The sequence below is a fragment of the Ovis aries genome, chromosome 21 (genome assembly GCF_016772045.2).
Source record: "Ovis aries strain OAR_USU_Benz2616 breed Rambouillet chromosome 21, ARS-UI_Ramb_v3.0, whole genome shotgun sequence".
Classification (NCBI taxonomy): Eukaryota; Metazoa; Chordata; class Mammalia; order Artiodactyla; family Bovidae; genus Ovis; species Ovis aries.
Genome location: NC_056074.1, coordinates 23,272,565 through 23,299,316, shown reverse-complemented (window position 1 = coordinate 23,299,316; position 26,752 = coordinate 23,272,565). Strand labels below are relative to the sequence as shown.

The following is a 26,752-nucleotide window of genomic DNA, read 5'->3' as shown; positions in this document are numbered from 1 at the left end:
TACAAGGTGTCAGTTAAATTTTATTTCTGGTCTCTCCTACCCCCAGGTATCAAATAATAAAGCATTTTGTTTTGGACTTGAGTGTTAATAATTTTCTTCTGAAGAGCTCTTCTTACTTCGGGTGAAGACTGATCGCTTCTGAGGAGAGATACCGTTCAGCTACCAATGAGAGGAGGTTGGGGAGGGGTTTCCATCTGGGCAGGATTACTTGGGAAATGCTTTAGGCCGATAAGAGACCTGGCACACGGTGCGTGTTTCAATCTTTCTTTTCCACTTGGTGTGTAAGGCCCCCAAACCCAATACCTGTCGGGCCAAAGTTTTTGGCATAGCACACTGCAAATGAGAGAGAAGGGGGCAAGGGGAGGATGGGCCAGTCAGCACCATTGTTTCAGTTCCCTGCATCTGAGCACAGTTATTTTACCTGGGTCAAGCGTCCTTTTTTTTTTCTTTTTTTCAGGCATCCTTTTGATAAATGTGTTTATAAGTTACCCTTTAAACAAATTGAACTGTATTTTATATCTGCCTATAAAACTGTTAATGCTCCTTTGCACTCTCCTGTGTGTTCAGAGACGTTTTCTCTTGAGTCCCATAATCTGGCTGCCAGTTGCTTGCCCAGCCCCGTCGCTTCCCGCCTCCTGCCTCCCTCCCTGCACTCCAGGCACACAATGCCTAGAATGAGCCACGATGTCCCAGCCTCGATGCCTCTGCACTCACTGTCCCCTGTTCTGGGACCCCCTGCCTCCCAAAGCCAGAGGAAGCTTCTCTCTTCTAAGAAAGCTTTCCTGGATCACTTTCCCCCTTGCATGCCCTGCATTGTGTGACGTCCTCTACCAGAGCTTGCAGCACTGGGGAATGCAGTTATGCATACTTCTCTGCAGGTTGATCTCCCTACCAGCTGCCGCAGCATTTTAGAGTTTTCTTGCCCGTGAATGCTGAGGACCCTCTGTATCCGCTACTGCTGGGAGCAGGCAGTCCTCATCAGATACTACATCAGCTTCCACCCGGTCTCATCCTGGGAGAAGCTGGGCCACCTGCAGTCTCGGTTAGCAATGTCCTCCCTCTACCCCCTCCCCAACTCTAACACACACATTCAGAGATCCTGAGACACCATCATTGAGTGAAAAGGGTGAGAGGACCCTGCGGAGAAGCAGAACAGGGCTAGGAGAGGCTCTGAGAACGGGGACACACTGCCATGGCCCTAAAGCATTCCTTTTTTTTCTCGGCGTCAGGAAGGAGCTAAGCCTCTCTTCCTCTCTGCAAGACAGAGGGATGATAGAGGCAGTTTGGGGCAGACCTGTGAGGACCAGAAGGCAAACCAGCTTGTCAGTTCTGTGTGATCACTAAGTGACGTGCAACTTCAGAACCGGACATGTCAGGAAGGAAGGAAGGAGGGAGGGAGGAGACAGGTGTGTCTTGATAAATTCAGCAGAAGCCAAACAGAGTTCATCCTCCCCAGCCTCCCATCACCCCTGTCTGCCCGTCATGTGGACAAAGCATTCAGGTTTTTGGAAGGGAATGTGATGATTTTGTCCAGAACTGAGGCCCCTTCCAAGGCCAGTCAGGACACTGCTGCCTCCTTGGCCTCCCTGCCGCCAGGTGCCCAGCTGCCCTCAACTTCCCTGAGCATCTGTGAAGTATCAGGTCCCCCAATGTGCTGCTATGGAGGGGGCCAGAGGTGGGTCAAGCAGGAGGTTACTTTCCCTTCGGTGGCTGGCTTTGCCCTATGTCCTGGGAGCCCAAACCTGGATCAGGCTGAGAAGCTACGCCTCTAGGCAGGCACAGGCCTCTCAGCAGGGACACAGCTTTCCCTCCCAAGGACCCTCCCTGGGAAAACATCTCAGGAGAGTCTCTGGAACCACTCACCTTTGCAGTAAAGTTCCCCATCTTTGTCAGTGACGTTTGTGGACTCTAGACTCTTCCCACAGATGGCGCAGCGAAAACAGGTCTTGTGCCAAGGCTGTGGGGCACAGGAGAGCAGAGCTGCTGGATATTTAATAGGGCAGGCAGAGCATTTGCTTCCTTGTTAAGTCCTCTGACCAGCAGCATATAAAGGAGTGCCCTTGTCTTAATCATTGACCCACCTAATTGGCTCCCAGAAGCATTTTTCCAGGGGTTTGAGGAAAATGAGATACTATGGCTTGGCCAGCGATTGTTAGGACCCCTAAAGCTGGATTATCAAAATGATTTCCATATATATCCCTTCAGAACAGACTAAATAGAAGAAGGATTCCTCTTTCTAGAAGATCAAAAAATAAACTGGAGAGAGGGGAACTTGGACTTGACGCAGTGGGTAACATACTGAATATAAAATGAAAAAAGAAAGGCAAAGAAATACGCCATCATCTAGGGAATTTAGCCTCATTTTTAACTCTCTGTACCTCTTCTTTTTGTACTGGAGCAAGTTGATTTACAGTGTTGGTTTCAGGTATGCAGCAAAGTGATACGTGTGTGTGTGTGTGTGTGTGCTTTTTCAGATTCTTTTCCGTTATAAGTTATGAGATATGGAATATAGTTCCCTTGTTTATACAGGTAGGTCCTTGTTATTTATCTATTTTATATATAGTAGTGTGAGTCGGGCATGACTGAGCGATTTTACTTTCACTTTTCACTTTCATGCATTGGAGAAGGAAATGGCAACCCACTCCAGTGTTCTTGCCTGGAGAATCCCAGGGACAGGGGAGCCTGATGGGCTGCCGTCTATGGGGTCGCACAGAGTCAGCCATGACTGAAGCGACTTAGCAGCAGCAGCAGTGTGTGTCTGTTAACCACAAACTCCTAATTTATCCCTCCCCACCCTTCCCCTTTGGTAACTAGAAGTTTGCTTTCTGTGTCTGTGAGTCTATTTCTGTTTTGTAAATAAGTTCATCTGTAGCATTTTTTTGGATTCCACATGTAAGTGATAGCCTCTGATACTTGCCCTTCTCTTTCTGACTTAGTATGATAATCTCTAGGTCTATCCTTGTTGCTGCAAATGGCATCATTTCATTAGATGTCTGAGTAATATTCCATTGTGTATGTGTGCGTACATTTGTTATCCATTCCTCTGTCGGTAGACATTTATGTTGCTTCTGTGTCTTAGCTATTATAAATAGCACTGCAATAAACTTTGGGGCGGATGTATCTTTTTGAATTAAGAGTTTTCATCTTTTCTGACACGTGCCCAGGAGTGGGATTGTGGGGTCATGTGGTAACTCTCTTTTTAGTTTTTTAAGGAACTTCCCTACTGTTTCTTATAGTGGCTGTACCAATTTACATTCCCACCAACAGTGCAGGAGGGTTTTCTTCTCTCCACACCCTCTCTAGCATTTGTTATCTGTAGTCTTTTTGGTATTCTCCTTGTATTTCTGAAGGAAGAAAGTTGTGTGGCTTAGATGACCCAGAAGATTGCCTGCCTTCTAGGTATCTGCATGTCTCCCATGCACAGCCCAGGGTCCTCACCTGTATTGAAGTGGCCAGTCCTGGGGTGGAGACAGTCTCTATATTTGGAGTCAGATTCTCTCTGTGACCTTCCTCCCCATTTAGTATAAACAGTATCTTTGTCTGTCTTCAGGCTCAAATCCTTGGGTGAAAACCCTGGCTTCAGGCCTGAACCTGGAGCTTGTGGACAGAGTGAGTTACTGTCTCAGATGTCGAGGACTCTTCTGTTGCCACACGTTTCTGAGTGAGGATACTTCTAGCTGCTGTGGGGTGTTTGCTGTGTGCAGCAGTGTGGCGCCAATAGCAGGCTGAGTTATGCAGTGGCCTCAGCTTCGAGAACTGACACTTTTCTGGAAGGATTGTGGACACTGAAGACAAGGGAGCTTGTGTATCTTTGTATCTCCAGAGCTCCTAGCTAGGTGCCTTCCCTCTACTGAGTTAATGCATATTGTGTCAAATTCCACTAGTTCCGGTTTCCTAGGGCACTGCAGGGTGACCGTCACAGTCCAGGAAGGCAGGTGAGGATGAGTGGCTCCTAAGTGGCTCCTGGGAGCTAAGGAGGGTCTGCCTCCTTCTCTCATTCCTCCCAACCCAAGGGGTGGAGGTGGACACATCCCCATCTGGCTCCTGTGGAAGTCCTTACCTTACCACCGCCCATCACCTTCTCAGCAGCATAGACTGACTTTCCGCATCGAGGGCACTTCTCCGATGCTCCAAACTTCGCGAACTTGGAAGGGTTGCTGCTGGTGGTGGCTGAACGTGCCTGCTTTGGGGACCTGGTGGAAATAGACAAATGAATGAAACCTATAGACTTCCCTTGGCAAATAGTATGAGCTGTGTGACCTTGAGCAAGTTACTAAACTTCTCTGCGCCTTAGATCCTCATCTGAGAGTGGGAATAGTCACAGTGCCTTCCCCACTGTAACCTTCCTCACTGTTGAGAAGGTTAAATGAGGCCAGGTAACTAAAGCGCTTAGAGCAGCACCTGCCTGGCATGCCGTAAGGGCTAATGAATGTTAGCCAGAATTCATTTACACCTTTCCTTTCTGTTGTAAAGCACTTAGCAAGTGTTCCATGTATGCAGCTTGTATTATTGCTGTTGTTGTGTTATTATCCTGATTGCACATTTAGGGTTATCTGTACCATCTGGAAACCCACAGGTCTGCTTTCCAAAATGAGTAAAAATATTACAAGGCAAGATAGCATCTTGACAGTTGATACTAAACAAACCATAGTGCAATGAGCTGATGCATTCCTTGTCACAATTCAGATTGTCACCCTGCATCCAAAGGTCACCTGCCCTCTTGAGAGCCATGTCTAAGATAGAGGCACAATAATAACCCTGCGTTTCCTTATCTTTTGGTGTTTCCTTGCACATTTATCGTTTGAGTCTTATAACCCTCTAAAGTAGGTAGGAGTAGCTGGAGAGTAAGGGCCAGAGGAGTAACTGCCCAAGGTCAGCAGCTCATAACTGGTGGAGCTGGGATGAAAGCCAGGTCTCCAGACTCTCTTTCTGTCTGTGCAGCACCCCAGAAAAAGCCCTAGCATAGAAAAGTGAGCTTTGGGTAATGTGAAGCAGAGATTGCAGCTGGTAGCATCTTTCTTTTTTAAATAGCATCTTCAGTTGGAGTTGAGTGATGAGAAAAATTTAAATGGCAAATCACACATCCCTGCAATTTTACAGGCTCTACCATGGGCTGTGCTCTTTGAAAGGGACCAGATGACTCTTCAGATGCTCTCACTGATCTCTGGGGGACGCTGCCTCCACTGGGCTGGGCCTTTCTGCCAGTCCCACTGCAGAGCTGAGCCCGGGTACCAGCTGGCCAGACAGCAGCTGCAGGCCAGTGACTGTCAGTCTGTATACTCAGTTTTGGGCTGGAGGTCAGCGCGATCATCAAGTAGAACAGACTGGTAGATGGAGGTGGCACAGTGTGAAATCCCTGCTTCCCTAGGATAATGCTAGGGAAACCTCAACACTGTCCTGGGAACAGACAGGGCAGCTAGGAGACCTGCAGAACAGTCATAATTGATTGTTTACTCAGCACAGTCCATCCCCACAGACCCACTCCCCCCTACAATGCAGACATTAGTCATCTTACAACCCAAGGGGAGAGATATTTCAGCGACAAACACACAGAGAAGGGCCATTGCGTCCCTGCCGTCTATATGTAATTTACACGGAAATACTCAAAGGGGAAGGAAAGAGACTCCACGCAGTTTTGCAAAGGTCAAACAATAGGGCATCTGTACATTCTGGGTTTTTTCTTGAGATGCAACCCAAGAGCCATGGTGTAAAAGTAATTGCCCTTTAGAAAGGCAGATAATTTAAAGAGAGTCTTTGGAGAGATAACACATTGTTAGAACTTGGCCAGACTGAGTATTCCTGTTGTTGGCAAGTCAACAATGGGGTCCATTCTCCCATCTCCAGAAAACGTTGCCATGGGAACAGAATGAACTCCCCTGAGAGCTGGGGCTTTACTGGCAGGGAGAAGCGGGGCAGTCACTCACTGTTGGAACTGGAGTCCCAGGTGTTCGCCTGTGTCCGTGCTGAGGCAGCCAGCGCCTTGTCCATACCCGATCCCTTTGGGACCGTACCTGCGCCCGTAGCAGACCTTACAGTAGATCTCTGACTCGTGAGCGGCCACCGTGGTGCTGTCCAGCGCCTTCCTGCAGGCCACTGCCGGGGAAAGGAGGGCCAGGGAGTTAGGGCTGCAATTTTCCCCTCCTTCCCTGCACCACTAGTGCAAGGGCCCCCTTGCCAAGGACCAGAGGTTCCAGCACAAGGGGCCCCCCAAGCCGAGCATACAGCTTTGATTCCTGACCTGTGCCTCTGCCCTGAGACATAGATTTCCAAGACAGTCCTGTTTCACAGGTGAGGAAATGGGAGCACCGAGAAGGGAAGTACTGTTTTCAGCGGTGCCCAGCTAGAAAGAGGTGGCAACCAGGCCTGGAACCCAGTGTGTGGTCTCAGACCAACTAAGAATAGTTGTCCTTGAGCGTCTCACCCCGAATGACATCGGGAAGTGTGAGTGTTTATGTGTGGGGCTAAGCAGGGGGTGAGGCAGGGGAGGAACTTATTTTTTTCTTAATCACATCAGAATCAGCACTGAGCAGTTTCTCTATTTAAAGTGGACTCTGTTCAGGATTGGGAACTCATGTACACCTGTAGCTGATTCATGTCAATGTATGGCAAAACCAATACAGTATTGTAAAGCAAAATAAAGTAAAAATAAAAATTATAAATAAATAAATAAAATGGACTCTGAAGAGCACTGTGATATTCAGGGAGATAATTACTGCTGAGACTACTTTTGATCCAGTTATGCAGGGGACATAATGAAAGGGTAGACTTGCTCTTAGGCTTCTATTGACTCAAGTCACTGTAATCACCTAATATAAAGTATGGGTGATACTTTACATTAGTATAATTATTACATATATTATACATAGTGCATAAGACTGTTTTTCCAAAAAGAAGATCCATAGAAAATCTTCTATTAATTAAAATTTTCAATTGATAGAAAATTTTTTGTCAACTTGAATAAATATGTGTTTAAGGATGTAAATGAAGATGTCAAATACCCACTTCTAACATTTAATCATATAAATAAAAAATATATTGCTTTGGAGACATTAGCTTTTTTCTAATCTTACACAAATTCAGGAAACAAATTGCATCCAAATTATTTCTCTGCACCTTCACCTTCAACGTCTCCCTCTCAACAATGTCTTCCTGAGGCAGCTGACCCAGCTCCCCAGAGCAGCTCATACCCACGCCTGTCTGTATCTGAGAGGCAACCCTGTCTCCTTGAGCAGGAAGCTGTCACCTTGAAATCTGTGTCTCAACAAGAAGTACCTAATAACAATAATATTAGAGCAGCTTTAAAAGTATGCAGGATTTCCACAGCTTAATACCTTGCTGTATCACTTTGTAATGATGAGCCTTAAAGACTGTTTATGGTGATGCAGAGGCTCATAATAGTGAGGCCATATCCCCAGGAATAATAACACATGTGCATTCAATTTGTTTGCCTCCTTTTTAGAAAACCAGTTCCATTAAGTGACCTCTATAAGCAATCCAACGTTTAATGAGATTGTTTCAAGCTAATATGCCTTTCTCAAATGGTAATTTATTATTTTTTTAAAGTAAGTAATTGAATATGAGAGAGAGAGAAGATAACGGTGGTAGAAGAGGTGGGGTTGGCCAGAGGTCGGTGCTTATATGGCTGGAGAAACAGGCATATGGGAGTTCATTAAACAATTATGTCAATATTATGTGTGTTAAATTTTCTGATTAAAAAAGTTTCAATAAACTGAGAGACTCTCCTGTAGCATGAGACTTTATAAGGCTTTGAAGCCAAGGTGAACCCTTTTTGTGAGGAATAATTTTGGGGGGGAATGCCTTATATTTCAGCATATTAAGTATATACCTATCTCTGCCCTTCTTATCGCTGTTATTCCTAATCTCCAGAACAACTTGTTGAATATTTATTGATGTTAGAGACTGAGTTCTTTGAGGGAAAAACTGTTTTAATATCCCCAGAACACAGCGCAGAGCCTAGTCCTCTGTAAACATTTGTTGAGTGAATGACGGATTGATGCATGCATGCGTGCGTGAAGATCAGTGACTTGTCTGTGATTACACAGCAGTAAACTGCAGAGCCAGCCTCAGATCCCTTTGACCCTATTCCACCACTCATTCCCATCACTCCAGGACTTCCTGGGCCCTGTGTTGTCCTAAACAATCCTATAGCCACTCCCTGGCTTCTGACCAACTTTCACACCCAGGCACAGCAGAGTTGTGCTGTGCAATACCATAGCCACCTGGCCACCACATGAAGTAATAATGCGTGTATTGGTGACACGTTGAAATTATTATTTTTTATATGTTGGGTTGAATGTTTAAAAATTTTCACCTGTTTCTTTTTATGTTTTTAAAAATAGAGTTACTAGAAAAATTTTCTATATGTGGCTTGCATTATAGTTTTTTTGGATAGCGCTGATAAGGGAGGATTAAGATTTGTCTAGAAGTTTGGAGAACCCTGGCCACGGGACAAACTAAGGTAGACTTTGCCTCTATTTCCAGCAATTACAGAGTGACCTATGGACAGATCAGTCTTGTGATGAAACTATAGAAAAGCATGCTCCACTCCAGAACCCTTCTGTCCACCACTGCTGAAACCTGCTCAGATCCCTATCCCACCCGCAAGTTCTAAGGTTGAAAGGGATGTAAATGCTTACATCCCTTCTACACGGTCCATTCAACAGGGCATCTTTCTGCGTCCTGGGAAAGACAAGACACCTCTCACCATGGAAAGCATTGCTATCATTGCCTGCTCCCACTCAGATATCCAAGTTGACGAAAGGAGAATAAACGCCTAGAGAACTGGACTTCAGGTGAAGAACCCCAGCTTTCTTCTTATAACAACTTGTGTGTCAGGTATAACCATCTCTGTTTTATGAATGGGGAAATTGAGGCTCACCATGGTGAAATGACATACATGGGCACGCAGTTACATGGCAGGGTTCAGACTCAAACCCTGGTCATTTTAACTCCGATTCCAATGTTCTTTCCAGTATTTCTTATCCCTACTCTTTTAAAAGAACATTCGCTATTTTTGGATAGAAGTCAGAAGGTTATGGAATAAATCCTCTTGAGCAATGACTTCTGGATAATTTTGATGATAATGGTGAATCTGACGGATGTGTATGATGACTTAAAATTAACTACCCATCATTAAAACCTAAAACGTTGGTAAATTTGCCAGTCCAATCACAGCAGCATTTTCCCCTGTTCCTTGGTGAGAATTATGTTTGTTGTGGGAGGTACAGGATAATGGAAACTTCTGCAGCAGATAAAACATTAGTGTTACTGGAGGATGAAGGCGCTCTATCCCCTAACAGATGGAGCACAACCCTTGAAGTTCTGTGTGAAACAGTTTGAGGCAGCGTGATGCCCTGTGGCTGCTGGGTAAGACATGGGGGTGGATGGAGGACTAGGCGGGGAGAACGTCTGCCAGATGTCGAGTAAGATGAACCCTTAAGCCAGACCTACTGGAGGGAAGCAAAGAAGGTAAGTGCCCAAAACAGAACTGCTCTCCTAAAATGGGGAAAAGCTGCTAGGAGACTAGAAGGCAGTCGGGTTGAGGAGACTCGACTGGGATTTGAAGGTACAGACTCTGCTCTTGGCTCTGTTGCAGATGCCTGTGACCCAGGCTTAGAGATGAGAATGACTTGTCCAGAGTCACATGAGTTGGGCAGAGCCTGACTCCTGGGTGGACCACAGAGTTTTAAATGTCCCCCTAGTTTTGACATTTGTGGAAGTGTGTCCAGCAGGGGACGGTAAAGATTCCCCTTGTCAAGTTGATGGTGCCCCAAATTCTTCCCTTTCTGACCCTTTCAGAATCAGCCCCTGCTGTCCCCTCACCTGACACTGGTTTTTTCTTAGGAAAGGCCCATTGCAGCTGGCTTCAGTGACCGCTGGCCTGTGGGAGCAACCCATTGAGCCAAATCCACCCTGGCTGCAGATAAGTGATGGCTTCCTTTCTCTGCCAAGTCATACTTTGTAAATATCACCATGGGGTCAGGGTTTTTACCACTGGGAGCTTGTTCTGATTCTGAGCTGCAGGGAAACTGCCTCTGAGCCGGGCACGTGGTTGGAGAGCGGATGCTTAGGAGGGCACCGTCCCTTCTTTAGGCCATGCCCCAGCGTGGTAGTCCTAACAAGGTCCCAGGAGATGCTGATGCTGTGGGTCCCGGGGCCATCTGCTGAGAATGGCTGATACACAGTAACTGTGGCTAAGGGTGAGCTTTGGCGTGCCCTTGGCACGCTGAGGGACTGTCATGGTGTTCGCATCCAACTCACTGCAGTGGAAACAGGTCTTGTGGAAACTCCTTCCATTGCACTGGATTTCTTCCGCATGGTAGACGGTCTTCTCGCAGGCTCCGCATTTCGCTCCTCCACCCCAGTTTGGCATCTTGAAGACTCTCTGATCAAGGTCAAATCTAGCAGGATATAAAGCAAATACCCTCAGTTTAGGTGGCTTCCAGAGTGAACCAATCATGGTTGACATATACACACTACTGTATATAAAATAGGTAACTAATAAGGACAGGGAACACCACTCGATACACTGTAATGACCTGTATGGGACAAGAATCTTAAAAAGAGTGGATATATTTATAATGGATTCATTTTGCTGTGCTGCAGAAAGTAACACAACATTGTAAATCAACTATACTTCAATTAAAAAAAAAAATGAACCAATCCTTAGCAGCCCTGTGGTCTGCAGACCGGGATCAAGCCCCAGTTTGTTGGTGGTTCATCATTCATTCAGCAAATGGTTACTGTGTGTAAGTCAACGGATAAGCTCAGACACTCAGAGCAAGCTCCGAGCCAGTCACTTTGCCACTGTGGGTCTCAGTTTCCTCTTTTGTTAAAAATTAATAGTCCCTCTTCCTGTGTACCTCACAGGGTTCTCAGAAAGAATGGATTAACTGGTTTTGTGTATCTGAAATTGTATGCAAATATATTCAGTATTGTTATTTCCTTCCATCTAGGTGTTTTTTAAACTGTTCCATCAGAAGTGGGAATAACCTATGAAAACCGTATGTTATCTAGCTAAGTGTTTCTTGAGTCACCTCGGATCTTGCTAAGATGCAGATTCTGCTTTGGTTGATCTGAGAAGGGGAGGAAGTTCTGCATGTCTCAGACTCCAGGATAAGTGGATGCTGCTAGGAGTGAACCACCCTTTGGTTAGCAAAGCCTTCGCCAATCTTGCATGTGTGCTGAGTCACTTCAGTCATGTCTGACTCTGTGCAATCCCATGGACTGTAGCCTGCCAGGCTTCTCTGTCCACGGGATTCTCTAGGCAAGAAGACTGGAGTGGGTTGCCGTGCCCTCCTCCAGGGAATCTTCCCCACCCAGGCATCGAACCCACGTCTCTTAGGTCTCCTGCATTGGTTGCTGCTAAGTCACTCCAGTCGTGTCCGACTCTGTGCGACCCCAGAGATGGCAGCCCACCAGGTTCCCCCATCCCGGGGATTCTCCAGGCAAGAACGCTGGAGTGGGTTGCCATTTCCTTCTCCAATGGGTGAAAGTAGGCAGGGTCTTTACCACTAGTGCCACCTGGGAAGCCCTGAAAAAATATATATACATATGGAATATTTTAAAACTCTCTTCAGATTCATTTCATCTACACATTAATTCCTTTGTAAGAAATATCATTGCGCAGGCAATGAACTATGTTGTCACCACACTAGATTAGTGGTTTGGAAACCTACCTCCTGCCTTTAGGGCTGCTGGCAACTTGCCGTGTGCATGGAAATGAACTTCATAGGGTCTCTGTTTTCCCACCTGTGCTATGAAGAGAGTCCTTTTCTTTGCTGCTTCACAGTGTTGTTTAAAGGATGTACAGGAAGGTACTTAACACTGCTCTCAGGGACAGGTGTGATTCCAGGAGCCAGGTGATGTTCCTGTGAGTCTGCCCACATCCTTTAAGCACCTTCTGTTGCCAGGAGTTGCTGACAGCCAGCCCCAGGCCACCCTAGTCCCCTCACTAGAGAACTATGTTTCAGAGATACCAGGTTAGGAGAGACATCAAGAATTTTTTTTCTCTTTCATTCTGTGTCTGTGTGTAAGAATAAATCCAGTTTTCAATTTCCCCAGAGCAGAACTAAAATAAGCTATCAATGCTCAGTGAAATCTCTGAAATCCTGTCAGTCCCAGGGGCCTGAATTTTCTCTGGGATCCTTTGGTTTGTAAGAAGCCTGGTGTGTCATCTTGTCATTGGCACCAAGCATTCTCAGACCATTCCAAGTGGCTGCTTCGACTTTCTCCTTCCCTTCCAGGAAGCCAGTCACCTTCTTATAATAGTTGGCAATTAACACTAAGCCTCCTGGGTCACCTGGTATGGATTGTGTCTTCCAGCCTCATAACAGAGACAGGTTTTGCTAAGAAACAGAAGGTAGATAGCAAACAGATCATGGAACCCAATACTAGGACAAAAGGGAAATTCTCCATCTAAATGCTTTACAAGGAGCTTTCCTCGCTTCCAAAAATGGGTTAGGTTAGCCAGAAACATCCTACCCTTCCTCTCAGAGAAACAAGCTCTTCTTTTTATCCAATAAAATCTTAGAAAATATAACCACACCATGAGGCTTGTGGGATCTGAGTTCCCCAACCAAGGATTGAACCCTGGGCCCTTAGCAGTGAAAGCGCCAAGTCCTGACCACTGGGATGCATGCATGCTCAGTTGCTTCAGTCTTGCCCCACTCTCTGTGACCCCATGGACTGGTAGCCCTGCCAGGCTCCTCTCTCCATGGGATCCTCCAGGCAAGAATACTGGAGTGAGTTGCCTTGCCCTCCTCCAAGGATCTTCCTAACCTGGGGACTGAACCCACGTCTCCTTTGTCTCCTGCATTGCAGGTGGATTCTTTACCCACTGAGCCACCTGGGAAGCCCCCTAACCACTCCTCCAGGAAATTCCCCAAAAGGTTTTTTTAAAAAGGAAACCTTTAGTGCTATTTCTATAGTTCAGGTTGTTCAATATAGTGGCAAGAGTGATGGATTTTTAATTGAAAGGCTTGGGGTCAAATCTGCATTCATTCATTCATTTATTCAATCACCATGCGTTTACTACCACCTATCATGTGTCAATGTATCATGTGTCAATGTATCATGCGTCATGTATTGAGCTTCCCTAGTAACTCAGTTGGAGAAGGCGATGGCGCCCCACTCCAGTACTCTTGCCTGGAAAATCCCATGGACAGAGGAGCATGGTAGGCTACAGTCCATGGAGTTGCTAAGAGTCCGACAGGACTGAGCGACTTCACTTTCACTTTTCACTTTCATGCATTGGAGAAGGAAATAGCAACCCACTCCAGTGTTCTTGCCTGGAGAATCCCAGGGATGGGGGAGCCTGGTGGGCTGACGTTATTGGGATTGCACAGAGTTGGACATGACTGAAGCAACTTAGCAGCAGCAGCAATAACTCAGTTGGTAACAAATCCTCCTGCAATGCAGGAGACCCAGTTCAATTCCTGGGTTAGGAAGATCCTCTGGAGAAAGGGATAAGCCCCTCTTGGGCTTCCCTTGTGGCTCAGCTGCTAAAGAATCCGCCCACAATGCAGGAGACCTGGTTCGATCCCTGGGTTAGGATGATCCCTTGGAGAAGGGAAAGGCTACCCACTCCAGTATTTTGGTCTGGAGAAGTCCATGGGCTGCATAGTCCATGGGGTTGCAAAGAGTCAGACACGACTGAGCGACTTCACTTTCACCTTTCACTTTCTGTCATCTGTCAGACACTGCACTGATTTCTTGGTGAGGGAATAAAGGAGGAGAAAGCTTATAAAGATGGGTACTTTGTGTCCCATTCCCTAACCTTGAGAAGCCCACATTCTAGGAAGATATCTAGGAAGATAGGCAAGAACCAGAATACTCTGTACCAGAGAAGAGTCTTTTGGGATGAGTCGGACATGACTGAAGTGACTTAGCAGCAGCAGCAGCATGCAAATTTAAAGGAGGAAATGACTTACCCACTTACCTACATTTAGACTGGGGAAGAAAGCAGTGAGTTGTTAGAGGATCACAGAAAACCTCACATCTAAATGGGGATTGGAAGGTGAATAAGAGTTTACCAGACAGAGAAAAGGAAAAAGGACATTTCAGGCAGAGAAAAGAGCACACAGAAAGGTTTGGTGATCTTAAAACACCCTGAAAGAGTTCAAATTGTTCATATTTTACTTTCAGGGATAGAGCAGACTTTTAATATTGCAACCTCATGTATACACAAGATGAGGCATAAAAAGTAAACATTTGGGGGTGATATTTTAGCCAACTTCTTTTTCCAAGATCCATCCTTCTCTGACTAAAGATTATACATTTTTGGAAAAGGGTAAAATCATGTAATTTTGCTCATGTTCATTTTGATCCTGAGTTTCAACATAATATAAAATAGAGAAGAAATGTAATACATATCTAGAAATGTGATTTGTGAAATTAATGACATGAAAAATTTCAATGAAAACAACCCCAGGTCAAATTTCTCATTTCACATCTTCAATGGAGGTTTCATTGGCATGTTTTGCAATTTAATGGGAGACAGAGATGCCTCGTAGAGGGACTGTGTGTGTGTGTGTGCGTGAGTGTGTGTGTGTGTGTGTTCAGCAGTTGTCTACACATGGTACTTTTCAAAGTAAGTATAAGATTACAGATAATAGCTATTCACAAGGTAATGGAGCCTGCACAGGTTGTTTTTAAGTGATCATAAATATCTGACATACATTTTTCAAGACGCCAGGATACAAAATAGAAATCCATAAGCATTCAATTAAACAGGTGCTCAGGTCCACTTCTAAAGATGGAAGTGTAGCTATGGGGGCTTAACACAAGAGACATCTCTGATTTCTCCTTTGGATGCTCAAAGGCCAAACGGCAGTGTGCATTGTAAAGCAGCCTGAATGGGAAGACACAGGCTTTAATCTTAACCTTGCGGCCTTGAAAGTGGGTGAAAAATGTTATGTCCTGCACTTTCCTCACAGGATCCTTGTGAAGGTCATGGAAAGATGATTGAATTTAAAGCAGCACTGAGAAGCTATTCAATGGTAAGTCATTGCTCCTCACTTTATTTCAGGTTATTCAACCTGAATAACCATCTGCTAATTAAGTCACTATGATCTGAAAGAACCTTTAGGTCTTGGCTTACATACCTAACCTTCTCAGCCTCTCGCGTGGCTTTGGAATTCCTGTGTCTCAACATTCCCCGAGCCAGGCCTGGAGTGCAAGTTTACTCTGGCAAGGTCCAAGGGATGGGCCACTTGTTTATCAGCGTTGCCTGGCACAGGCAAGGGTCATTGAAGGTGGGACACCAAATATAGGCTTGCCCGTCACTCAGCCCCATTTGTCACCTGGATCAGAGTCTCCATCACATCACCTGGCGCCACGCTCTGGGCCAGTCCCAGAGATGGTCTTGTCTGTGAGTCAGGATTAAAACAGGAGACAGTCCGGGATTTAGGAGGATGAAAGAGAATGCCAGACCCTGCCATGTCAACTAGGGAGAGGGTGGACTCCAGACTGCTGAATACCCAGTTCCCAGTGAGAGCTACCTGGGTGGATTTCGTAATGAATAATGCTATGGAAGTGATTATACTGGGAATGCACTATTGTGGAGGCTGGAGAAGAGCGTAAACCAGAGGCAGGAGGCCAGAGTTCTAGTTCTGCCTGGCCTTTTCGAAGCTGTGTGATCTGGGAAAACCATGCAGGCTCTCTGAAATTCAGTGTCTGTCTCTAAAACAGGCATGATAGTCTCATCTATTTCACTATTTTGGGGAGGATGGTAGTTGTTTGAGTGAGTGAAATTGCAGAGTATTATAAAATGTGAAAGCTGATGAGTCCTGCAATAACTCTAAGTTGTCACATATCTATCTTAATTTTTAAAAATATTGCTATACTGTGTATTTTGGGCACATTCTTCCTAATTCAATACTTGCTTTTTCTTTTTTTAAACTACCAACTGTAGAGCTGAAAGGTGATACCTTAGGGCAAAAGTGGGTGGGGTAGATAAAATGGGGGCTCAGTGATTCTGTTTTTTCTTTATTAGGAGTCCATTAAAGAACCAGGGAAGGAACCTTAGGCCACGGGCTTTGAGCAGACATCGCCAGTGACAATGCTATTTTCATCTCAGTGTTGGTTGTTCTGTTAGAGGCCTGATTCCACATAGTGAGTTAAATTGTCTACACTGACTGAAGCAAAGATTTTGGATCATAGAAGCACATATCTGGAATCTAAGTGGTAATCAGTACTAATATAATCATGTTGTTGTTGAGTCCAGTTGTCTGGAGCCTGGCCCTTGGACCAGGCCCTGTGGCAAATCTCATTTAATCTTTACAGCCACTCTCCGAGACAGGTGCTTGTAACATTCACTTCAGAGTCAGAGACAAGGAATCTTAGGGAAATTACATTGCTCAGGTGGCTAGTGGTTCTGGCCATACTTGGCTAGTTTGTGTCACATGGCTAGGTTGGAACTTAGCTGGCTGTAACTCCAAAGCTGTGTTCTTCTGTTAACCTTAGCCACTATTTATTGTTTACTGAGTATCAGTTGCTTTATATATACTACTTTTAATACAACAGTCTTGTAGAGCAACTGTTGTGATTCCCATTTTGTAGATGAGAAAACTGAGGCACAGAAAGCTAAAGTGACTTGTCTGAGGTCCCATAGCTAGTAAGCAGCAGAACCACAATTCAAACCCCAGTTAAGCTGGTTCTGTGTCCCATGTCCCTGCTTATAACCCACTGGAGGGGTCCAGGGTCAGCAACTCCATTAACTGAACTTCACAGGTGATGGGAACTGGGGTCTTACCAACCTGTCATCTCTCCATGGGGCAGAGAGAGTACTCACTGGTGGGAGTAATGGGGCAATGGAATTCAATTCAGTAAAATAAAGGACTTTCCTAGAGTCAGTGCTCCTCACGCATGGAAAGGGCTCCTTCGGGACTGGAGAGTTCTTTCTCCCTCTTGACTTAGCTTGAGCTGGATGGCCAAGTGGCTGCAATGTAATGAAGCCCTTTCAAGGGTACTTCAAGCCCTGAGACAGATTTAGGGATCTGATTGGTGACTGGAACCTCACCTGGCAGAGAAGCTACCCAGAGGTATTTCCTCTTAAATACTGCCTCTTTAGTTTCTTCATCCAAGTAAAACAGATAATGTGGGAAAGCAAAGGCTTTGGAAAGAAACAAACCAGGGTGCAAGAATCACTATCTATTCAACTGTGGGCAAATTACTCAAAATCTTTGAGCTCAGTGTCATCATGTACATAACAAGAGGATGAGAAGGCTTTTCTTAGAAGGTTGTTTCTGGTTAAATAAGACAGCAGTAATAGCAAAGATACTATATATAAATGCTTACATATAGCGGGCGTTTAATAATTTTAGTTGCTTTCATTATTACTGTTAGTGTTTTTAATCTCCAGTTTTAAAATCCTTTTTCTTTTCTTTTTTAAAAATGTGTTTATTGGGCTGAGCCAGATCTTTGACCTTTGTTGCAGCATGCAAGATCTTTAGTTATGGCATATGGGATCTAGTTCCCCAGTCAGGGGTTGAACCTGGGCCCCCTGCATTGGGAACACAAGAGCCTTAGCCACTGGGCCACCAGGAAAGACCCCAAAATACGTTTTCTTAAATAAATCTTTCCCACTCCTTCTCCACGGCTCTTCTGTTCAGACTGTGAACCCACTCTGTTTTTCAGCCTTCAGAGTGTGCTGTACCCAAGAAAGATGAAGCCTCCTTGGGGGCAGGGGGACAGGGGGTCATGAAGCCTGGCACCAGGGACAGCACACTGGCAGGGTCCTGAGCCTGTGCCCTGGGTCAGCCACTTCCCCACTTTGGCAGTTCTGGTGCCTAATACCCGCTGACCTTGCTGGTGCTCTGCACTTGGAAGGGAAGCAGTGAACCCAAACAGAGGCCCTGTGGCCCAGGGAGACCGTGGCTCCCCCTGGGGCGGACACTCAAGGTCAGCCGCTTCCTACTAAGCTTCTGAGGAGATACATGAAGGTCCCCTTCCAGAGGCCCTTTCCCAAAGCCTGGGGAGCATAGATCACTTAATCCCAGTACAAAAATAAACCCAGCTCTTTTAAAATTCAGACAGAGTAGACACACCTGCCCCTCAAACTAAGGCTGTAGCTCACGGGTCATATTCTATCTTTTCTGAAATCGTCTCTGAGGATGTGGCCGACTGTTACTCTCAGAAACTCACTCGGCTCTCTTGACCTTTATAATTTGTTTTTAAAGACCATGTTGCACCCTAGGGTGCATCCTGATTCAGCCACTTCCTAGCCACGTGACCCTGAGTGATTACTTTGCTTCTCTGAAGTTTCGTTACTCGCTGTGAAGAATGACGTCTTGCACCACTTTTGGTGACTTTTGGCTAACTGCGCTGCACGCCTGCACAGGGCAGTAAACAACGGACAAATCATGACCCCTTTCCCATGATGAGGTCACCGGTCAGGCTCAGAGAAGCTTCTGTCTTCTTTGGGCCCAATAATAAGACAATGATTGTCTCTTCTCCCGCTTTCCTTCACTGCAGTGAGTAACTGCGATTCTTCACAGTTGAAGGCATGCCATTTCTCTTTGGCTGTGAGGTCCAGCTCTTGGATATAGTACTCCCGAAAATCTGAGCGGCACACTTATAATTGGAAGTCTGCCTGCCTCAGGAGTTCTATTTCCCGTGTGTTATATTCCTTGTCTGTGTCCTTCCTCTTATAAAACAGGTTAATCATCTAACTCCTGATCAGCTTGTTATTTGCTCCAACCTCTACCATCGCACTTGTAGTGGCTCAGATGGTAAAGAATCTGCCTGCATATGCAGGAAACCTGGGTTCGATTCCTGGGATGGGAAGATCCCCTGTAGAAGGGAACGGGAACACACTCCAGTATTCTTTCTTGGACAGAGGAGCCTGGCAGACTACAGTCCATGGGGTCACGAAGAGTCGGACACTACTGAGCATCTAACACACTTGTACTTAGCAGGAAATCCTCTCGCAGCCCATGGGGTGTGGCCCTGTGCCTTTTCTCCAAGGCCTGAACTATTGGTACAGTTTTACTAAGCTTACAGACTACTTTCTCATACTTTATTCCATTTGTTTCTAACAAATGCCCTTGGGATAGGTGGCCTAACTTTAATTTTTACTGTTCAGAAATGGAAACTCAGGGAAGTGATATTCAAAGCTAGAATTTGAACTGCCTCTATGGCTGAGGCTCTTCATTTGCTACTATTTCCTTTTTCAAGTTTGAAGAATTTCTTTCTTTTTTTTTTAAACATGAACTTTTTTTTCTTTTTTTGGCTGCACTGGGTCTTTGCAGCACACAGGCTGGCACAAAGTTTTAGTTGCCCTACAGCAGGCATGTGGAATCTTAGATCCCCAGTCAGAGATCAAAGCCACATTCCCTGCACTGGAAAGCAAATTCTTAACCACTGGATCACCAAGGAAGTCCCCCAGGATTTCTGAATTTGTATTTTCCCAAGAGTCTGTCTCCCCGTCTTCCAGGAGGACTGTAGCAATTTGCCTGTTGAAAGATCCTGCTCACTCTTTCCTTCTCCTTCTCTGCCCCCAATCTCCTACCTCCTCCATCTCCAGTGGATGGCTTGTGTGGGGGGCTGCAGAGCACCTGTCTGCCCGTTTGAGAGGGTTCTGAGCCTGGGGGTCACCTGTACCCCTACCAATAGGCAGGGCTTCTTTTAAGGACTGAATTGTTCAGAATGGAACCGAAGTCAAGCCAGAAGAATCTCTGACATTTTCTGGGTCATATAGAAGTTTTACATACATTGCAATGAACTGAATGTACCCAGCGTTGCAGTTCAATCCCCAAAATATTATAAACTGAGGACACAGGTTTTCCCCATTTTCCTGCCCTTTTTGTATTGATGCCCACCCTTCCTTGCATTCAGGAGACAGTCAGTATAAGCTCATCAATGGCAATGAACTGTAAACTGTACTGCAGAGACAGGGGTCCTCAGACCTGTTTGCCAACCCTCCCTTCTTGAGTCACCACCTTGGCTCAGTGAAGGGAACAGGAATTAGAGGCGGTGGCTCTGATCCTTGGACAGCATTTTCACTCATTTCTCACTCTCAGTCACACTCATGCCTGTCATTCACTGGGATGTAACAGCAACAGTAACAACAGAATCCTGTACTGAAATCTAGGGGAAACAATGGGAATCACCCCTCAAGCCCCAGCTGGGAATGGTCTTCCCAGCAAACAGAACTTTTAATTGATTTTCGACACAGACATGTCTTTTTGGGGGGCTTGTTTTGATTAGTTTCAAATGCTTAAGAGCAAGCCTATTGCTGAACATCCTTGGGATATAAAATCTGTTTTAAATCAATGACTTTCAAGTTTTACCAAAGTGCAAGACAGGATAAGGTGAACTGTAGAAGTCTGAGTCACTCACTCACACCTTTTGAAAAAGAACAGATCCTTGTATTTTAAGCATTGGAAAGGTGGCTTCTGCTGTATCGTGTCTATTGTAACCACGTTGCGCAGGGCTTTACAATGTAGGAAAATGTCACCACATCCATACTGATCCTGGGAGGGGAGACCAAGACCCTGAGGGCAGGGACTTTCTCAAAGTCACATGTCATTCGTTATGTGATCCTAGGACTAGAATGAACACCTTTTGACTAAGACAATAAGAAACATTATTCCATCAAAATAGTTTTAGACCAAAAATGATTCCTTACTCATTCTCTGGGAGCTTTCCTTGCACCCTCGAATGCTAATCACCCTTTGAGGAGTGTTCTAGTCTACCCCAGAATCGAGCATAACTTGACCCTCCTCACATGGAACCAAAGTGGCTGGTGGCGCTTGAAAGAAATACACGCTTGCTCTATGAAGCACACCCTTACTCTACGGACCCTTCGTAGTCCCAGTGCGCCCCCAGGCCAGCTCACCCCCAGGCCTGATGCCCTTCGCTCCACTCACCTGTCTGTGTGATCTCTGTCGGCTCAGCTGCATAAGGGGGCTCACGTCCTCTTTAAATACATGAGGGCCGTCACCAGCCTTGGCCCTCAGTTCAGGGAAGGGGAGGGAGGCTGAGGGGAGGGGGTGAATGAGACATGAGTAACACAACTGCTATCAGAGGCCGAAAATAGCTTGTGACCAAAGCCCTGAGTGTCGTTCCCCCCACACCAGCTGCGAGGCCCCTGCAGAACCATATCGCCTGGGTTTTGTTGTATTTGCCAATAGCCTTTGGCATACAGGGATCAATTTGTGGAGTGTGCATTTCTGATCAAATGCTGGGAACAGGAACAAAAGCAAGAAAGGATTTTACACCTAAAATCAATTTTCCAGGCTCCCACTCTCCTGACCTTCCTGGAAATCAATGCAAAGTACCTGCACATGAATCATGAACCATATCTGGGCGCCCTCTGGAACTCGAAGACACAGGTCACTGTTCTTGTGAAGGAAACTCAGAGCTAAAAATAAGAGTGATGGGTGTCTGGAATAATACTTAGATGATCTCTTCAAAGCAGCTTGGGAAAATAAAGTCAGCTTAATCATTCAAGTCACGTCACTTCATGGCCTGCTATCCTATGAGGAAAAGTTTTCTCTCCAAAGTTTTTAGTTACTTTGTTATCTTTTTCAACTTAAGAATTTAACATGGCTGTGCATCCTATTTAAGGTAAGTCTTGACAAGTCTCTATAAACCCACAATTTTTTTGGAGGTCTGATTTCTCGCTGCCTGAAGAGCGCATATGTTTTGATCAAGCATCAAGGACTGAATGAATGATAGAATTTGATAGCTGACAAGAAGTTCAGAGGTTTAATAGACAAATTGCTTTCCTTTTTATAAATTTTATATATATATTATATATACATGTATTTATTTGGCTGCGCCAGGTCTTAGTTGCAGCATATGGGATCTAGTTCCTTGTCCAGGGGTTGAACCTGGGCATCCTGCATTGGGAGCACAAAGTGTTAGCCAGTTTGACGACCAGGGAAGTCCCAGTAGACCAAGTCTTTATGCTATGGCTAAAGAAACAGACGCCTAACTTGTTCAAGGCCAGACCATGAGGTCTGGCCATGAGATCAAGGCCAGATCTAGGGCTTCAGTTCAGTTCAGTCACTCAGTCATGTCTGACTCTACGACCCCATGGACTGCAGCATGCCAGGCTTCCCTGTGCATCACCAATTCCTGGAGTTTACTCAAACTCATGTCCATTGAGTTGGTGATGCCATCTAACCATTTCATCCTCTGTTGTCCCCTTCTCCTCCCGCCTTCAATCTTTCCCAGCATCAGGGTCTTTTCAAATGAGTCAGCTCTTGGCATCAGGTGGCCAAAGTACTGGAGTCTCAGCTTCAGTATCAGTCCTTCCAATGAATATTCAGGACTGATTTCCTTTAGGATGGACTGGCTGGGTCTCCTTGCAGTCCAGGGGACTCTCAAGAGTCTTCTCCAACACCACAGTTCAAAAGCATTAGTTCTTCAGGGCTCAGCTTTCTTTATAGTCCAACTCTCACATCCATACATGACTACTGGAAAAACCATAACCTTGACTAGACGGACCTTTGTTGGCAAAGTAACGTCTCTGCTTTTAATACGCTGTCTATGTTGGTCATAACTTTCCTTCCAAGGAGTAAGCGTCTTTTAATTTCGTGGCTGCAATCACCATCTGCAGTGATTTTGGAGCCCCCCAAAATAAAGTCTGACAGTGTTTCCACTGTTTCCCCATCTATTTGCCATGAAGTGATGGGACCAGATGCCATGATCTTTGTTTTCTGAATGTTGAGCTTTAAGGCAACTTTTTCACTCTCCTCTTTCACTTTCTTCAAGAGGCTCTTTAGTTCTTCTTCACTTTCTGCCATAAGGGTGGTATCATCTGCATATCTGAGGTTATTGATATTTCTGCTGGCAATCTTGATTCCAGCTGTGCTTCCTCCAGCCCAGCGTTTCTCCTGATGTACTCTGCATTTAAGTTCAATAAGCAGGGTGACAATAGACAGCCTTGACGTACTTTTTGCCCGATTTGGAACAAGTCTGTTGTTACATGTCCAGTTCTAACTGTTGCTTCCTGACCTGCATACAGATTTCTCAAGAGGCAGGTCTGGTATTCCCATCTCTTTCAGAATTTTCCACAGTTTATTGTGATCCACACAGTCAAAGGCTTTGGGATAGTCAATAAAGCAGAAATAGATGTTTTTCTGGAACTCTCTTGCTTTTTCTATGATGTGGCAGATGTTGGCAATTTGATCTCTGGCTCCTCTGCCTTTTCTAAAACCAGCTTGAACACCTGGAAGTTCATGGCTCATGTATTGTTGAAGCCTGGCTTGGAGAATTTTGAGCATTACTTTACTAGTGTGTGAGATGAGTGCAGTTGTGCATTCTTTTCCAGTCCTGTGGCCTGCTGAGTTTTCCAAATTTGCTGGCATATTGAGTGCAGCACTTTCACAGCATCATCTTTCAGGATTTGAAATAGCTCAACTAGAATTCCATCACCTCCACTAGCTTTGATCATAGTGACCCTTTGTAAGGCCCACTTGACTTCATATTCCAGGATGTCTGGCTCTAGGTGAGTGATCACACCATTGTGCTTATCTGGGTCATGAAGATCTTTTTTGTACAGTTCTTCTGTGTATCCAGGACTTGACAGGTCCTAGATCAAAATTCAAGTTATCTGTTTCTTAAGGAAAGGTACTTTCCACTGGTGTTGATCTGGATGTTGAGATTAGGTGTGGGTAATACCCAACCAAGAGTTGTGTGAAATCCAGCCCTCCAAATCAGTTGTATTAGCTTGTTAATTACATGACCCAAAGCTGTTGGTTAACTGATGGAATACTTCACTGTAAAGAAGCTTGCAATAATTTCACAAATATGAATATAGCAAAACCCAATATGAGATTTTCCTAGTCTGTGTTTTCATACAAAAATGTATTTGTTATTGAAATGGTAAGTACTCTAGGATGTTCAAGTTAGAAGGAACTTAGAAGTCATCTAGGGAAAGCAGCTTCTAGACTTTGGTGTGTCTTTTTTAGAATTATAATACTATTTTCTATAAATAGTGTTAAATGGGACACAAATATAGTGAGTGAGTGAGTGAGTGAAAGTCACTCAGCCATGTCCAACTCTTTGCAACCCCATGGTCTATATAGATCATGGAATTCTCTAGGCCAGAATACTGGAGTGAGTAGCCTTTCCCTTCTCCAGGGGATCTTCCCAACCCAGGAATCGAACCCTGTCTCCCACACTGCAGGCAGATTCTTTAGCAGCTGAGCCACAGGGAAGCCCAAGAATACTGGAGTGGGTAGCCTATCCCTTCTCCAGGGGATCTTCCTGACCCAGGGATTGAACCAGGGCCAGCACTGCAGGCAGATTTTTTACCAACTGAGCTATCAGGGAAGCCCCAGTGGGACATAAATATATAAATCAAATAAAATAGGAACTTCACTACTTGAAAAACATAGGTGATCTACTTACATAGCCTTTCTCTGAACCTTCAAAGCAGCTTCTAATATATTTCTTTGAGACAAAATTTGAAAGTCACAAATGTAGCCCACAACTTTCATTTTATCAGTCCAGATATTAAGGCCTAAAGAAGAGATTTAGTTTGCTCAAGAGGAAATGCAATGTGTATAGTAGAGTAATTTCTGGAGCCAGAAAATCTAGGTTTGACTCTAATGTTTCTGATCTTAAAAAAAAAGTCTTCTAATGACACAAGTAACACAAGAATGTATATTTGTTGTGAAAGACTAAATGATAAAAATGTACTTGGGGTAAATAGTAAAAGTGCCCTCCCAGAACTTCCCTGGTTGGGGCACAGATTCTATCTCTGGTCCAGGAACTAAGATCCCACAAGCTGTATTTGTGGTACAAAGGCCAGGAATGTGCCCTCCCACAATCCTACTCTCTTTCCCAGAGTTAACCCATGACAATATTTTGGGTTTTACACATAATTGAACAGGTCTCTGTTTTAGTTTGCTAGAACTGCTGTAACAAACATACACTGGGTAGCTTAAACAACAGAAATTAATTTTCTCACAATCCTGGAGCTAGAAGTCCAAGATCAAGGTGTCAGTAGGGCTGGTTTCTTCTGAGGCCTTTCCGCTTGGCTTGTTGACGGCCATCTTTCTCACATGTTTGCAGATGGTCTTCCCCTTGTATGTCTGTGTTCTAATCTCTTTTTAAAAGGATACCAGTCATATTGGACTTAGGGCCCAGTCATAGGACCTCATTTTACTTTTAAAGGCCTTGTCTTCAAATATAGTCTCATTCTGAGGTTCCAGGGGTTAGGTCTTCGACAGAAATTTGGGAGGAACAACTCAGCCCATAACAGTCTCAATTTTGCCTATACCTGAATGCTAGCTCAGCAGTCTCCAGAGTTGTATTGTCCAATACAATAGCCAATAGTCACCTGCAGCTGAGTTGAAATTATTTAAAATTAAACAAAACGAAAAATTCAGTTCCTCAGTCACAGTAGCCATAGTCTAAGCACTTACTGCCCACATGTGGCTCCTGCCTACACCTTGAACAGTGGAGCTATAGCGTGTTTCCATCAGTGCAGAAGTTCTGTTTACTAGCACTGCTCTAGAGTTTCTTCATCTGAAAAATGAAGCAAATACCTTTTGGATTCTACAAGGACTACATAATATTAAGCATGCGTTGGGCACATGGCAGGGTGTCCAATCAATGCTAGCTGAGTGACTCAACAGTGAGTAAATAGTAATACAAGGATCAACCTACTGTTCCCGCCCCATTGTTTGCCGAGAATAGTCATAAATGACTCACTTGTGAAACGCAGAACACAAAGAACATTAGGCAAGAGAGTGAGACAGGGCGATGATTTTGAATGCATGCCTGAATACACTGTCTTTATACCTAAATCAGAATAAGCTGTATTTTATTTAATTCTCTCAATGACTTTGTAAAGAAGATATTTCTATACCCATTACTATACCCATGAGTGAGGAATGAAATAAATACAGCCTTGAAAGCTACTAAGTAACTCCCTCAAGGCCACACAGCAGAGTCAACAGTGAGTCAGTGCCAATATCAGGACTAGAATCACTGTTTCCTCTTTTCCCTTCTCCTAGGATAACCAAAAACTGAGTAGTCGCTGGGAAACACAGATCTCTAAGGAGACAGGAAATTCAAACCCAGACTGAATTTCAAATCCCTTCTACAATGTTGGTTCCCAGATTCATTGAATCATTGCCCCCTCAGTAAACATTTTTGTTTATAGGCTTACACACACGTATATATGTACATATATATGTAAATTATGGATGTATTACCGTAATATGCAATATAAAACATACTCCATGAAAAAGTGTTAATCAGTCAGTAATGTCCTACTCTTTGAGACCCAATGGACTGTGGCCCACCAGGCTCCTCTGTTCATGGAATTCACAAGGCAAGCATGCTGGAGTGGGTGGCCATTCCTGGTCTTCCCGATCCAGGGATCAAACCCAAGTCTCTTACACTGCAGGCGGATTCTTTACCTTCTGAGCCACTGAGGAAGTCCCAACATATTACTGTCGTGTATACTATAAAACACACTCCATACCATGCACTAAAAAACATAAAAATAAATGTTCTAATTCTTCTTCTCACGCTCTAGTATTTCACATACTGTCTAGGATGCTGGCCTCCCTTCCGCTTTGGAAACCACTGTTCTAAACCATGTCAGACACAGAGAAATACGCAGGAGAACGTATAGGCCTGGGAATCTTAGCTTCCATCCGCTCCTCCAAAGCACTCTGAAAAGAAACATAATTGGACTATAATGTATTCAACATCAGCCACATTCTTAGAGTAAATAGGGCTTTTCACTATCTCTCTCTGCACC

The 26,752-nt window shown here is 44.8% G+C and overlaps 1 protein-coding gene and 1 long non-coding RNA gene across 4 annotated transcripts; one reads left to right on the top strand and one right to left on the bottom strand.

Annotated features, from left to right (window-relative positions):
* On the bottom strand, positions 1-20,920 carry CSRP3 (cysteine and glycine rich protein 3). Of its 3 annotated transcripts, none has more exons than XM_060403985.1 (7): positions 15,126-20,920; positions 13,961-14,020; positions 10,282-10,421; positions 5,925-6,093; positions 4,061-4,193; positions 1,864-1,957; positions 1-333 (listed from the first exon to the last, which is right to left on the bottom strand). In XM_060403985.1, exons 1-7 carry the CDS (start codon positions 15,173-15,175, stop codon positions 257-259), a joined length of 723 nt encoding a protein of 240 aa, XP_060259968.1. In that variant the 5' UTR covers positions 15,176-20,920; the 3' UTR covers positions 1-256. The 3 variants fall into 3 exon arrangements, with proteins under 3 accessions (XP_060259968.1, XP_011957169.1, XP_004019503.1); XM_012101779.4 differs by having other exon boundaries at positions 20,892-20,920; XM_004019454.4 differs by lacking the exon at positions 13,961-14,020 and having other exon boundaries at positions 20,892-20,920.
* Positions 10,420-21,474, top strand: LOC121817556 (uncharacterized). Its single transcript, XR_006057522.2, has 2 exons — positions 10,420-15,020; positions 21,261-21,474. It is a non-coding gene; the product is annotated as an uncharacterized LOC121817556 (long non-coding RNA).
* The last annotated feature ends 5,278 nt before the right edge of the window (positions 21,475-26,752 follow it).